This window comes from Lynx rufus, unplaced genomic scaffold, assembly GCF_022079265.1.
Source record: "Lynx rufus isolate CCGP_SWC_20201006 ecotype Redwood Valley unplaced genomic scaffold, mLynRuf1.p SCAF_2, whole genome shotgun sequence".
NCBI lineage: Eukaryota > Metazoa > Chordata > Mammalia > Carnivora > Felidae > Lynx > Lynx rufus.
Genome location: NW_025814834.1, coordinates 60,323,287 through 60,337,561, shown reverse-complemented (window position 1 = coordinate 60,337,561; position 14,275 = coordinate 60,323,287). Strand labels below are relative to the sequence as shown.

At 43.6% G+C, this 14,275-nt stretch overlaps 1 protein-coding gene across 8 annotated transcripts in view; it reads left to right on the top strand.

Annotated features, from left to right (window-relative positions):
- The window catches only part of RAPGEF4 (Rap guanine nucleotide exchange factor 4), a 134,728-nt gene that overhangs the window by 105,603 nt on the left and 14,850 nt on the right, over window positions 1-14,275 (top strand). For 7 of the 8 annotated variants that reach the window (XM_047084119.1, XM_047084118.1, XM_047084117.1 and 4 more), the window contains 4 exons: window positions 4,772-4,897; window positions 5,319-5,497; window positions 8,382-8,472; window positions 12,781-12,831. In XM_047084119.1, the coding sequence (XP_046940075.1) occupies window positions 4,772-4,897; window positions 5,319-5,497; window positions 8,382-8,472; window positions 12,781-12,831 (447 nt within the window). The remainder of the gene's footprint in view (window positions 1-4,771; window positions 4,898-5,318; window positions 5,498-8,381; window positions 8,473-12,780; window positions 12,832-14,275) is intronic. The other variant, XM_047084116.1, reaches the window with a different exon arrangement.

The following is a 14,275-nucleotide window of genomic DNA, read 5'->3' as shown; positions in this document are numbered from 1 at the left end:
AACCACATGAGTGTTGCATAAATACATTCAAATGTCATCAAAACAGACATTAGAAGGAAATCAAGATTCCTCTCCTCTCAGGAACATTTTAGAGCTTGCTTTGGCCTCATGGTAATTCTGTGTTCTAGTCTGGGGGGAGCCATTTTGTGCACTGCAATGCAACTGTTGTATCTTAAATCCGCCTGGAGGGGAACTTAGCAGACATGGCATTCGTTCTCTGACTGTCCTGCATCCGTCACTGCCCATGAGCACCCTTGCTTGCCTCAACCACTGGTACTGGAAGATCTGTCTACACACAGCCCTCTTCATTTAGAATTTTAGTCATCTACATTCATTGCTTTCTAAAAGGTATTTCCCAACACTGAGGGATTGGGGGGGAGACTGTCATAAATGAGTCGTGCTGCCCTCTCCTGGAAATGAACACCATCATAAGCCAGGTCGGCTGTAGCCCTATTTACAGGTGCTGCGTGATGTGTTGGCCACACAGCGTTCAGCCTGTCTTGCCAACTGGTTCTTGGCCATACTATCCAAAGACATGGTGTCTGGATGGACAGTATGGACTTTTTCCAGCTCCCTGTAGGGCAAGATACTGACTTTTCAAGCCTCTGTTTATCCGCACATCATCCTGCAACCTTATGAATTCTTAGTCCTTGCTAGTCTTCCATTTTAAGGCCTGAGTAATTGAAAGGCATTTACTTGGCAACAAGTACTGGGGAAATGAACTTGTTAGCTTCCTCCATGTCTGTGCTCTGCCATCCACTGAAGCACAGTTTTACGTCATCATACTAAGAAATGGTTGAACCTTACCTGCCTCACAACACCAGAGACATGGGGCCTTGTCCAGGTTTCTAAAGATTTCTCTGAGGACAGTCTTTCTAGGAAGAACGTATGCAAGATGACTCTGCAGTACAGAATGTTGGCCAAACTCTTTGATCTATCAACACATACTTAGGAAGTGTCTGCTTTGTACTTGGTGCTATGCTGGCTTCTGTGTGACACTAGAACTAGACCAGTCAGCCCAGAGACTCCATTCTTATGACAGTTATGGTCATGTTAGGGAGATGAGACTAACACAAACAGCCTGGAGCAGAACAAATCGTAGGGCTAAATTGTGTTGTCTAGAAATAGCAGATTGCCATCAATTTATCCTAGTTGGTTAAAGGCTTGGAACCTGCAGCTTTACTCTCTTGACACTTTATTTGAGCATAAATGTGAGTACAGACAAATTATAATAAAATCCCATTATACTGTAATCTGGTTCTACTCTTACCAATTCACTAGTTCCTTAGACTTTTATTTAGGGCCTATTATATCATTCCAGGCATCATGGATGGTTCTGCCTCTGGGATGGTCTTGAAGACGAATCCTTCATGGTTTTTGTGCCTCAAGGAGCTCAGAGTATAGTGAGGGACTCCAGAGTGTAAGGAGAATCCAATGTGACAAGTGCCATTGCAGAGCCAGGCACAGAGGGAGAAAGAGGGATGCTGGGGTGGCAGCTTACTTTAGCCATCTCTTTGTCACTGACAATCAGCATATCCTTTTTATATCTTAGGTTCTTCAACTGGATATTGGGGGATGGGGGGTGGGTAACAATGCTGTTCTCCCAGGGGGAGAGTATATGGGAGTTCTGTGCCTCAGGATAGGCAGTATTCAGACCTGCCTGTGTAGTGTAGACCCCACAGAATCTCTGCTGTGCTTCATCTGGTAGGAAACTTCCATAGGACCATCTATGAGGAAGTGGAGCAAGGAAGTGATCTGTTGGGCCCCCAGGATCAGCATGTAAATTCCCCACTTCACTTAGAAGAGCCACTTTGGCCACTTAGACTGCCTCTTCTGTGTTTCATGGAGGGAAGGGATCAGCCTGCCCTTTGTCAAGGAGGGAGAAGGCTTGGTAAGCCCTGCCCACTCGAAAAAAAGAAATTCTGTTACTCTCTCAAAGGGGATGCAGCAGTGATAGACCAGCATCCATGACTTAAAGAATTTGATCTTTTTTTTAATTTTTTTAACGTTTTATTTATTTTTGAGACAGGGAGAGACAGAGCATGAACAGGGGAGGGTCAGAGAGAGGGAGACACAGAATCTGAAACAGGCTCCAGGCTCTGAGCTGTCAGCACAGAGCCCGACGCGGGGCTCGAACTCACGGACTGCGAGATCATGACCTGAGCTGAAGTCGGCTGCTTAACCGACTGAGCCACCCAGGTGCCCCTGATCTATTTTTTTAATATTGGCATCGTCCCTACAGTTGTTGGGTTGGTTTCTCCCCTCTATGAGAAGCCATGAGGCCCCAGGGAAAAGAGTCGGAGAGCTGGGCAGGCTGCAGAGGGAGAGAGCAGGAGGGCAGTTCCACAGAACTGCTGTTCACAGCAGCAGCTGCAAGAGGAAAGGGAAAACGTGGAGAGCCTGTCTGAGCCTGACAAGGAGTCCTCAGGCCCAGTATTTAAAAGTGTCCCCAACTTTCCACCTGAGACCTGGCCTGCTTAAAACCGTTCTCCTTACTTGCTTCCACAAGCTACTTACCCATAGATTCAGGTCAGTTCCCTAAGTTTCAAAACTTGGGAGTAAATGTTTTTCTTCCTTGCCGTCCATGCCCTGCATAGTGTGAATCCGGAACAACAGTGCTTAGCTCTTACATCCAGGTATTGTACAGATCCTGCTTCCCCGGACATTTGTATTGCTGCAGTACGTGCGGGGACACAATAATTTGGAAGGGGCTGCGAATGGGGACCTTCTCTGTGCCAGGCGCTGTGCTTACGGGATACACTCAAATTATTCCCGTTCAATCCCCTTAAAAAGCCTGTGTACCCGGTACTGTGACACTGAGTTCCCAGTGCCAGAAACAGACATTCAGGAGATAAGGGAATTTGTGGAGTTAGAGTGAGGTTTGCATTTAGAGTCTGTTGCTCTCTGAAGCCAGTCTATGCAAAACCCCAGCCCCTTGTCTGGTACTCACAGACTTTGTAAAGCTGTTTGGTTCCCCTAGGCTCTTTGTTTCTGATAAACACGTCTCATGACAGCTTCCCAACCTTCCTGCCTCCCTTGCTATCTTTCAACAGACCAGCTTGAGTGCTCTGGGGAAACCTTGCTGTTCTAACCCACCCAGGTTTGCCTGTTGAATCTTTTACAGCCCGGCTTCTTGGTCTCCAAGAACCTCTTCAGCCGCAAAATTCATTCGAAATGCCCACTAACTCTCAAAAAGCCCATTCATGTTCTCCCACGTGTCTGTCTGTATCTGGGTGTCAGGTGTGTGTTGATTCTGTCTGTCCTTTATACCCACAAATGAATGGCAGCAGCTGTTTATTGAGTGCAGAGCGGTACTCTCTGGTCAGGGCTCACTCCTCCCTTAGACTAATATTGCAGGGACCACTTACATCCTGAATGCGTCATTTCTTCAGTGTCCAGAATGCAGTGAGCACTTGAGGAATATAGTGGTTATGCATGATGATGATGATAACGAGGATGATAGAATTTGCACAATATTCGGGTTTCCAACCTAAATATTGAATATCCCAATATGGCTAGCGTGATATTAGGGAAATTCTCTTTTTTTTTTAATTTAAATTTTAGTTAACATACAGTGCAGTATTGGTTTCAGGAAAACCCAGCGATTCATCACTTACATACAACACCCAGTGCTCATCACAAGTACCCTCCTTAATACCCATCACCCATCTAGCCCTTCCCCCACCCACCTCCCTCCCTCAGCTCTCAGTTTGTTCTCTATTATTGAGTCTCTTGTGGTTTATGGAAAATTCCCCTTCCATTCATGTGCCTTTGTAACTTTGGACATATATTACAGAGCCATAAATATTCACATATTATACATAAGTTTCCAATGTATGCAAATCATTCGTTTTACTGAGGAGAAACACTCTAGGTCATTTATCAAAAAATACAAGGTGAGATGAGTCAGTGGGATTGAAAGTTTTGAATGAGGGCGTTCCAGAAAGTAGCAGCGTTTGGTTTTCTGATGCCCTAGCCCAAAACACCTTGACCATGTGGATATCGTTTCTGGCTCAGCATGTCTCAGAGAGTGGAGATGTAACCTCAGTGCACAGAGCCCTCTGTCACCTAGTAACCCAGGCAGTGTGTTGTAAGAGCTGGATGGACAGCACCGTCACCACAGTCTCTGGCTCCTGCCGCAGTAGGGAGTGCTGTGGCTAAATGTCCACAACTGCCATGCCAGCACCTGCTCCAGAACAGCTTCAGTGGAACACAGAAGGAAAACCTCCCCAAGAAATTCTTATATCTTCACCAGACAAGAGGCGTTGTTTCCAGGGATCTCCCAGGCCCCAGCACAGGTCACTCCTTCCCAAATCTTAATTACCATGGTCCACGTTTTTCAGTCCCTGGAATTGATGACAGTGAGATGGCACTGAAGCTAGTGGGCATTAAGAGCAGAGGCATCTTTCTCCTCTGGGCAAAATCAAAGTTTCAAGACCCTCCTGAAAACATCTCCAGAATCCTTTCCCCTCGGGCCCTCCATAAAGCATTCAGCATTAAAAGTATTTATCTGGGGCCCCCGGGTGGCTCAGTCTGTTAAGCGTCTGACTTCGGCTCAGGTCATGATCTTACGATTCATGAGTTTGAGCCCCTCATCCGGTGAGGTCGAGCCCCTTCCGGGCTCTGCACTCTCTCTCTCCCCTCTCTCTGCCCCTCACTCGCTCTGTCACTCTCTCTCTCTCAAAAATAAATAAATCAATCCAATTTAAAAAATGTTTAAAGTACTTCTCTGCTCTGAGATTCTGATGTATTTTTGCATTATTATTCATAGACTCCCTTGCCAGAGCAGGAAGGCCCAACTGTTGGAACAATGGGAACTTTTGAACTGATGAGCTCCAAAGATTTAGCATACCAGATGACAATTTATGATTGGGAACTCTTCAACTGTGTGCATGAGGTAAGGTGCTCGATTGAGAGAATTAGTAGGCACCATTGCAATCCTGGATGAAGTCTACTGGCATTACTCCAATGCCAATGTCGGTTATGTGCTGCAATGTGGAAACCACATGATCCTTTTTGTAAATATTGAGTTGATTAATAAAGCCTATTGTAAAGTCTTTGAGTATTAAAGAAAAATCTTAATGGTTTACAGCAAGCTATGTCTTCCTGAGTATATTAAGCCAACGGCACCTCGTGTATAGTTATATATTTAACAAGCCTCCCTGAAGCCCTCTAGCTCTGTGGTACGAGTTGAATCCTGGCCAGTGATTGTATTCACATGTGCTGACCCATGTCAATTTGTCTTGACAAATAGAGAAGCCTCATTGGTGTTTTGATTGAAAAACAAAGAAATGAAATTGTTTTCCTTTCTTTTCTAGCTGGAGCTAATCTATCACACATTTGGAAGGCATAATTTTAAAAAGACCACAGCAAACTTGGATTTGTTCCTGAGGAGATTTAATGAAATTCAGTTTTGGGTTGTCACTGAGATTTGCCTTTGTTCTCAGCCCAGCAAGCGTGTTCAGCTCTTAAAAAAATTTATTAAGATAGCAGCCCAGTAAGTATCATTAGCTTAAGAAGAGAAAAACATTTGAGCTGCATTTTCATTTTGTTCCCTTAGGCTGCACCTTAAAAAAAAAAAAAAAAGCAAGATATAGGATCTTCTTATGCACGAGGAACAATCACAGGAGCTTCAGAATAACTGAACTCTTGTAAAAGATTCATTTCATATGGCTTTTGGAATACTGGACATCAATACATAATAAATTACCATCTTATAGCACTGCTGCTGAAGTCAAAATTGTGACCTCTTTTTGCTCTGAACTACCGTGGCTTTGTGCCTCCTCCAGTTTATTGAGTCCTTCAGCAAACAAAGTTCTAGAAAAGTTGTATTTAGAAGGCCGTTCAAGTCAATGTCCAACATGACACCATCTCGCCAGTAGAGGGCAGTAGAAACATGCATGTACCTCAGCACGGCCCAACTTAGCCAGAATAAAATCAGTAAAATGCATAAAGCTGAGCTAACCTAGTACATGAAAATCATCTCCATCAACATCAGAAAAAGCAAGCAACTTATAAATATTCTATTTAATGGCACTTCATGGGAAACAATTTATTTACTGCAGGGGCCAGTTAGATTTCTCCCTGACATGAATTTAATCTTCTCCTGCTATTTAGATATGCCTGACAACCTCCTGTTTACTTCCATGTTTTTGGTATCACCACAGTGCTAAAAATAAAATGCTAAATGTGGCCCATGGCTGGGAGACTTCTTTCTAAATTCAGGGAGCTCTAGCACAGGAAGGTGGGGAGCACAAGTGACCCCAGCTAGCAATTTTCTTGAGCCAAATAGTTTAGATCCCATACAGAGTCTGATTTCCAGAGCTAAACAAAGAAGTAAATGCTGCTTGACATTTTATACACGCCAGTTTGCCAAATGCTCCGAATTATTTTGCCAAAAATTTGAGGGTTCAACAGCCTATCCAAACCCTCAGATTCAAATGCTGTTATCTCTTAATTTGGAAAAGCTGCCTTTTTGAAGAAAGATTTGGTAAAATGTTACTTATGAATTTCTGGTTCACAGGATAGCCATTTTTTCTAGGAGACTGAACAGCCTTGTTGCAAGGGACAGGTGCCTTTGCATATTTGGAAGGAGGGGATAACCGAAACTCTGAACATATGTGCTTTCCTGTGGTAAAGAGCACATCCGGTCTTCACCTTTGCCTGGCAGTGCTGGCTGGAGCAGGGGGAAGAGAACAGCAATCTGCACACCTATGTGGGAGACCACACAACCTTTGGGCTTTCCCAGTCCCAGTTATTTATGGTGGAAACATAAGAGAGCCTTTCAAAAACTCAGGAATTTTTTTTAATGTTTTTGTGTTTTTTACCTTTCTTCCTTCTGATTATGGAAATGAGTAGGTGGCTTTGGCCCTGGGTATAAATTGCTTTATATTATTTAACCTTTACTAAGCTGTGCTGCCCTACAGTGGAACTGTTTACACAGCCTGGCTGGAAAAGATTATGAACTCTCATAAACCAAGATCTACAAGAATGTGATCTAAATCTGGGGGGCAGTAGCATGCTTTACGTGGTATTTTTAGAGAACTTCGACAAATTCTATTTAAGCTCTTCGACTTGCCCAGAACTTTATGAAGTTGGGGGTTCAAGTGTTATCATCCCCTTTTACAGATGAGGAGACTGAGGCATGGGGATATTTCGTGACTTCCCTAAGGCGATAAAGTCAGTTGGTAACACTGACCAGAGCAGTGATCAGAAAGGCAGGTCTGTGTGCCTGTGTGTCCTTTCAAGATCACATGGAAAGGACAAAAGCAAACACATATTCATGATGTTATACCCCTTCCACCCCAGGGGGTCTCTGAAACTCCTTTCAGCCCCTGACCTGAGAGCCACTGCCCCAACACAGCAAAGTCCTTGCTTACCTTTTCACCAGTGAGATAAGACACATGATAGCTTTTCTGAAATCTGTTTTCCTCTTTCCACAGAGATCACTTAAGAATCACTCATTGCTTCTTCTGTAAGGATAACACAGGCAGCAAAAGCAATGATTTAATTAGCCTTTTGCAAGAATGTTCATCTGAACAGGATTTAATTATGATGCAGTCGACTTAGTCGACCATATTGATTTGGGTAAAGGATTTGCACTTGTTGAAAAATTAATTCTTTCCCTTTTCAAGGAGCTAGTATGAGGAAGTTAGGGATTCCTTTTTTTTTTTTCTTTAAGTTAAATCAAGTACCTAGGCTTAATATTGCCATTCTAATAAGAATCCTTGATATTGTTCCACAGTATTCTTATTCCCAAATATATACTCATAAAGGCTAATAGTTGCATAAGTACAGATTCAAGTTGATCAGCCTCACTGACATCAGTTAAATGCAAAGAAAATAAGGTTATTTTTAGGTCAATTGTTTAGGTTATTTCTCAGCTTCATAGGGATTGTAAATTGATATTTCTCAACAAATTAGAAGCATTCACATGGCAGGTAGAAGTTATGGTGGCTGTAGCAATATGACCTCCTAGTTCCTCTCTCAGGCTGCCAGAGGGGCATCCAATTTCAGGCTAAAAGTCTGAATGTCTTTGAGGACGTTTTGCCTACTTCTCTTCTTATCCCATGAGATGTTTCCTTCCATGTCCAATGAGGCTTTTAGGAAGCTTTGGGATCGTAGTAACGATCCCCAGGGTAGGGGTCTTTCAATTCCTTCTCAGAACCTGAACCTAGATGGCCAGAACCATTACAGTGGGAAGTCAAATAGCCGAACATGGTCATCCAAGTGGAACTTCTACGGTGCATTAAATCTATCATTGCCTGTTCTCATAAAGAGTCCTGACGAATATTAATGACTATCAGAAAATAGAACTCTAAGTTTTTTAAATCTCACTCAAAAGTGGCATTTTACTCAAACACGTGCCTCTTGTGTTTCAGCTGTAAGGAGTACAAAAATCTGAATTCCTTTTTTGCCATCGTCATGGGGCTAAGTAATGTTGCTGTAAGCCGCTTGGCACTCACGTGGGAGGTAAGCTTCAGCTGAGATCCAGCTGTGACTTTTGCCTTAAGAATAAAAACACAGGCTCACCAGTGAGCTTTTTGAATAGAAATATCACTCACACTGGTATAACAATGGAAAAGGTGGGACACTTTGAGGGAAGTGACCTGTCTTCCTTTTTCCAGTTGCCTGAGAGTGTGAATTTAAAAAGGTATTGTCCTTTTGTGTAGGGGGGCGATGAGGGGGTCTTAGCTTCTTGGTCTCTACAATGTAAATAATAATACATCTGGTTCCTACGTACAACATGAATCACCATCGTTGATTGGATGATTTCAAAGGTTTTTTTGTTCATAGATTCTGTTCTCTGGAATGTCTGCTTATTGCTTTTGCAATTAGCCTTATCTATAATTAAGAGAGGACAGAAGATCCATTTTTAACCAAGTAGTCATTTTGCTGCAGGGAAAATTAGCCAGAAGGCCAACTGTTTGGCCCAGTTGAGTACTAAGTATCTCTTAACCGCCTGGCCGTCGGCTCTGTGTATGGAAGAACAACAGTTGGCTGATATTCAAGTTGGAGCAAAAGTTATGCAGGTGTGCTGTGAATTTCTATAGCAAATATGATTAATGGTTTGTTGACAGTTGGTTAATTTGTGGTACACATCTCCAATTTTCATCAGCTAAGTACTCAAAATGTGCCTGACCCCTACGTGTGGTATATAGTTAAAGAAATACTAATCTCTAATAGAACATACACACAAAAATAGACTCTTACTAAAAATAAAAAAGTATGTGTAAGTGGGACGCAAAAAGAGGTCAAGGAGTAGGTAACAGAGACTTAATTTGCAAGGGTGCTTTTAAAAGGCACCAAAGGCAGCTGTTTGCATCTCTAAATATTTTCCTTAAAACATTTCCTTCCCCACTTCCCTCTTGAAACTGTTTTCTTTCTCGGTCTCTCCTAAATGTTTCCATTGTTTATAGGACAGGTCCTCACAAGTTCTTCTGTCTTGGGTTTCTCTTAAAATTCCAGGCAGATGCAGCACACAGCAGCTCATCCCCTGAATATAGGAATGAGGGAATTGGTGAGGCCTGCGTGCCACGCAGCTGTATCATCTTCCAGCTGGTAAAAGGACGGAGTTAGGGCTGCCACTGAATTGAAGCAATGAAGCCGTTATGCAGGCTCCCCTGTCGTGCGGCCCAAGGCTCCTGGAATCTGTGGAAACCTAGGGTTCCCTCTCAGTTTGCTTTCCCCAGCCTGTTTCCAGCGACTGATGCCCACGCGGGGTCTAGATGGTTTGGCTGGGAAAATCAAGGAAGGTATAAAGCCTTACAGGGGTCCCGGAAGGCAGGTGTGAGTATCACATAACAGCAGCCAGACATCAAGGCCATAGCACGGTGGAAACACGACCAGAGTCTCCTTTCTTGTCTAAAGAGAAAAATAGGAGGCTATTTGGGTTGAGCAGGATGGTGCAGTCAGCAAAAGGAGAAAGTTAACGGGGAATATGAAGAAATCCATCAGTCTGTGAGCTATTGGCCTGTTGCCGAAAGAGAAAACCCCTCCTCATTCGTAAGATTTTATTTTATAAGGTGAAATATTATATCATTCTGTAGGAAGACCTTTCATTCGTAAGCATCCTTAATTCGGGTTGATCTACCCAAATCCATGCGCTTCCCATACAGGCCCCAGCAAAGAGCATGATGCCTCCCTCTCACAGGGGCAGTGTGACAGCCGGCGCCTGACCGCCCTCCCCTCCCCCACCCGGAACTACAGAGCACACGTGAAACCGTCAGTGAACAAAACGGGAGAAGGAGTTAAACCTCATGGCAAAGGGAATGGTCCCACTTGGAGGGGAAAGACCACTCTGAGATTAAGCAAATGGGAGTTAAATCCTGGAGCGCTTTCTGGGCTTTGGCAGCATTGACACCGTGGGCCAGATGACTCTTCATTGCGGGCTGTCCCGTGTGAGGTCGGATGCTTAGCAGCATCCCTGGCTTCAGCCTGCTACCTACCAGTAGCACCTGTCACCCCACCCCACCCAGGTGTGACAACAGAAAATGTGTGCAGACATCACTAAATGGCCCCCAGTGGATGTTGGGGGGAGGGGTGCAAACCTGAGCCCAGTTGAGAATCGTTGCTCTGGAGGCACAGGGTGTGCATAGATAATAGTATTAAGACCCACAAAAATATGTGTTGCCCTATGCCCTTTGACCCAAACACCAGTTAAGAAAGAGAGGTAGAAAGACCAATCTAGCCAAAAATGTAATTCACTTCAAATTTTTAAAGTAGTCTGTGTTCGTAGAAAGTTATCAGCTAACGTGGTGATTTGGATACTACACATGGAATGAGGTTCTTGCATCCTTTGATGCCTCTCCCAGCTCTCCTCCCTTTGGACATTCCCTCAAAGCAAGGATATCCGGTTTCCCAGAGACCTAACTTGAAACGAGGTACTAGGAAAATGAGCTTGGAGGACATGTGGGAGACTAGTAAGATTTTTGCACAGATTTTTTTTTTTAATTTTTTTTTCAACGTTTTTTATTTATTTTTGGGACAGAGAGACACAGAGCATGAACGGGGGAGGGGCAGAGAGAGAGGGAGACACAGAATCGGAAACAGGCTCCAGGCTCCGAGCCATCAGCCCAGAGCCCGACGCGGGGCTCGAACTCACGGACCGCGAGATCGTGACCTGGCCGAAGTCGGACGCTTAACCGACTGCGCCACCCAGGCGCCCCTGCACAGATGTTTAAATGGGAAGATGACAGGGGCGCCTGGGTGGCGCAGTCGGTTGGGCGTCCGACTTCGGCCAGGTCACGATCTCACGGTCCGTGAGTTCGAGCCCCGCATCGGGCTCTGGGCTGATGGCTCGGAGCCTGGAGCCTGCTTCCGATTCTGTGTCTCCCTCTCTCTCTGCCCCTCCCCCGTTCATGCTCTGTCTCTCTCTGTCCCAAAAATAAATAAAAAAAAACGTTGGAAAAAAAAATAAAAAATAAAAAAAAATAAATGGGAAGATGACAAACTAATTCAGCTATGAGAGAGAAGGAAGAGAGAGGAGCTCTCCTGTGATTGCAGAAGCCGAACTGGTGAATCTGTTGTTGCCGGTAGACTTCCCGTGGGAAGCACAGCTGAACTCCAGATCTCTAGGGCCGAGGACGGTGCTTCCACAGACTCGGGAGAGGATGCACGCCATGCTGCTCTGCCTTGGCGTGGCCCTGTCAGAGGAGAGAAGTTAGGGTTACTAAGATCTCAGGACCCAAGCAAAGTGAGAGCCAGTAAATTCAAAGGTGACTCGATAATGGCCTCCTTCTGTCAATCGATATATGGGTACAGCCACGGTGCTACCTCAGGTACTAAATTGGTAGAATCATCAGTTTTTGTATAACAGCAGGTCAGAGAAATCAGGGGGGAGAAATGCTTGTGTGGAAAAGCACAAGTATGTAAGAGAAGCCCTAGAAAGGGGCAGGTGATGTGAATTACAGAGGCTCTGGCCATCAGTAGCTGTGCCACGTTGGGCATGTCTTTTAAACTGTCATTTAAACTGTGAGACCTCATGTGTCTGGGTGGCTCAGTCGGCTAAGCATCCAATTTTGGCTCAGGGCATGACCTCACAGTTCATGGGTTCAAGCCCTGAGTCGGGTTCTTGCTAATAGCTCAGAGCCTGGAGCCTGCTTGGGATTCTCTGTCTCCCTCTCTCTCTGCCCCTCCCCTGCTCACACTCTGTCTCTCTCTCTCTCTCAAAAATAAATAAACATTAAAAAAATAGTAATAAAAAAAGCTGTGAGACTTAATTTCTTCCCTATAGTAAGCAAAGGTTTAATCTATTCAAATAAATATTTATTAAGCAGTAACTATGTACCTGACACTTGTTTAGGCACTGAAGAGATAGCAATCAACAAAACAGATAAGTTTCTGTCCTCATGGAGTTTACATTGTAAGGGAGGAGGAGGATTGAAATAGGTGGTTTCTAAAACTTTTAATCCTAATATTCTTTGGTCTAAATTCCTAACTGTGGGAATCGGAGAATTTAAGGTGTGGGAGGCGGTGATTCCAAACCACTTATGGTCTGAGAGTGCAGTCCTCCTAATGAATAATTAGAAAACATTATAAAAACAGTAAGACCAAAGCATCCATAGTTACTTTTGTTTCAACGAGGTTAAGAGTTTTAAAAGGTAAGTTCTCTATATTCCAGAATATGCTCAAATGACAAGACAGATAACAGTCTGGTCTGCTTTAGAGATGTTTGATTAAGAGCCAAAGAAATACATTTCCCCTAGAAATGGTAACACGTGATACAGATCTAGATATTGAATCCGACACATGAGTGTGGTATTTTCGTTTCATTAACAGAAACTGCCAAGCAAGTTCAAGAAGTTCTATGCGGAGTTTGAAAGTTTAATGGTAAGTGACAGTGGCTCCTTTATTCTGTTCACTGTCTGCATTAATCCAGTTTCTGATTAGCTGAATTGAAGTTCTCATTTCAGAAATTTTACCTGTCCTTGTATGACTTTAAGAAGTTTATGATCCCGTTTTAGTGCTGCTAAAACAAGCATGTCTGACTAATGAATGGCACCCTCAGGAACCAACTTAAAGAGGACTTATGTCCCACATAAGGTCAATTTGTGTAACTAAGAAAAGCAGTGTAATAGGATCCTTTCCGCCTAGCATAGGTTGGCTATGGGTTGGAAGCTGCATTTTCCTTGGCTTGCCAAAATTATTGTTCCCCATTGGCTGGGAGGTGTTAACACCAGAAAAGGAGCGAGTAGGTCTTGGTAGGAGTGATGGAATGGTCTCAGAGAGGGCACATGGGGCTGGCTGTGCAAGGCAGAGAGGAGGGGAGTCAGAACTCCCAGGGAGGAGGGGGTGCTTTGGGAGAGGGGGATCCCATGGGTGGGGTTTGTTTTACACATTTTGTATTTGCTCTCAAAGGGCGTCTCTCCCCTCAGTCCCTGCAGGCAAATCTCCCTCTCAAGCAAAAAACGAAACAAAAAGCAAGTTATTTTCATGTCAGCCGGGAAATTGTCTTAAAACAAAACTCAGGGGTGCCTGAGTGGCTCAGTTGGTTGAGCATCTGATTCTTTATTTCAGCTCAGGTCATGATCCCAGGGTCATGGGATCGAGCCCAGCATCAGGCTCTGTGCTGAGCATGGAGTCTGCTTTGGGATTCTCTCTCTCTCCCTCTCTGCCCCTCCCCTGGCTCATGCTCTCTCTTTTTCTCTCTCTCTAAAATAAAAATGTTTTAAAATAGTAAATAAATAAAGCAAAAATCAATTTAAGTCTACCTTTCTTTCTTTTTTTTTTTTAATAATAACAACCAATCTTTATTGAACTCTGTGTGTTCCAGGATTGAGCAAAGTAATTTGTAACCATTAGTTTATTTAATCACCAAACAATCCTATGAGGTAGCTCTCATTATTATCAGCTCCATTTTTACACGTGAGAAATTGAAGAACAGAGATTAAGAATCTTTTTTTGTGCTATGAACCGGCAAGTGTTTTTTTTTTCCAGGTTATTAATTCTTTCTTTTTGTTTTATTTTTTACTTTTTTTTAAATTTACATCCAAATTAGTTAGCATATAGTGAAACAATGATTTCAGGAGTAGATTCCTTAATGCGCCTTACCCATTTAGTCCATCCCTCCTCCCACAGTCCCTCCAGTAACTCTCTGTTTGTTCTCCATATTTAAGAGTCTCTTCTGTTTTGTCCCCTTCCCTGTTTTTATATTATTTTTGTTTCCTTTCCCTTATGTTCACCTGTTTTGTCTCTTAAAGTCCTCATATGAGTGAAGTCATATGATTTTTGTCTTTCTCTAATTTCACTTAGCATAACACCCTCCAGTTCCATC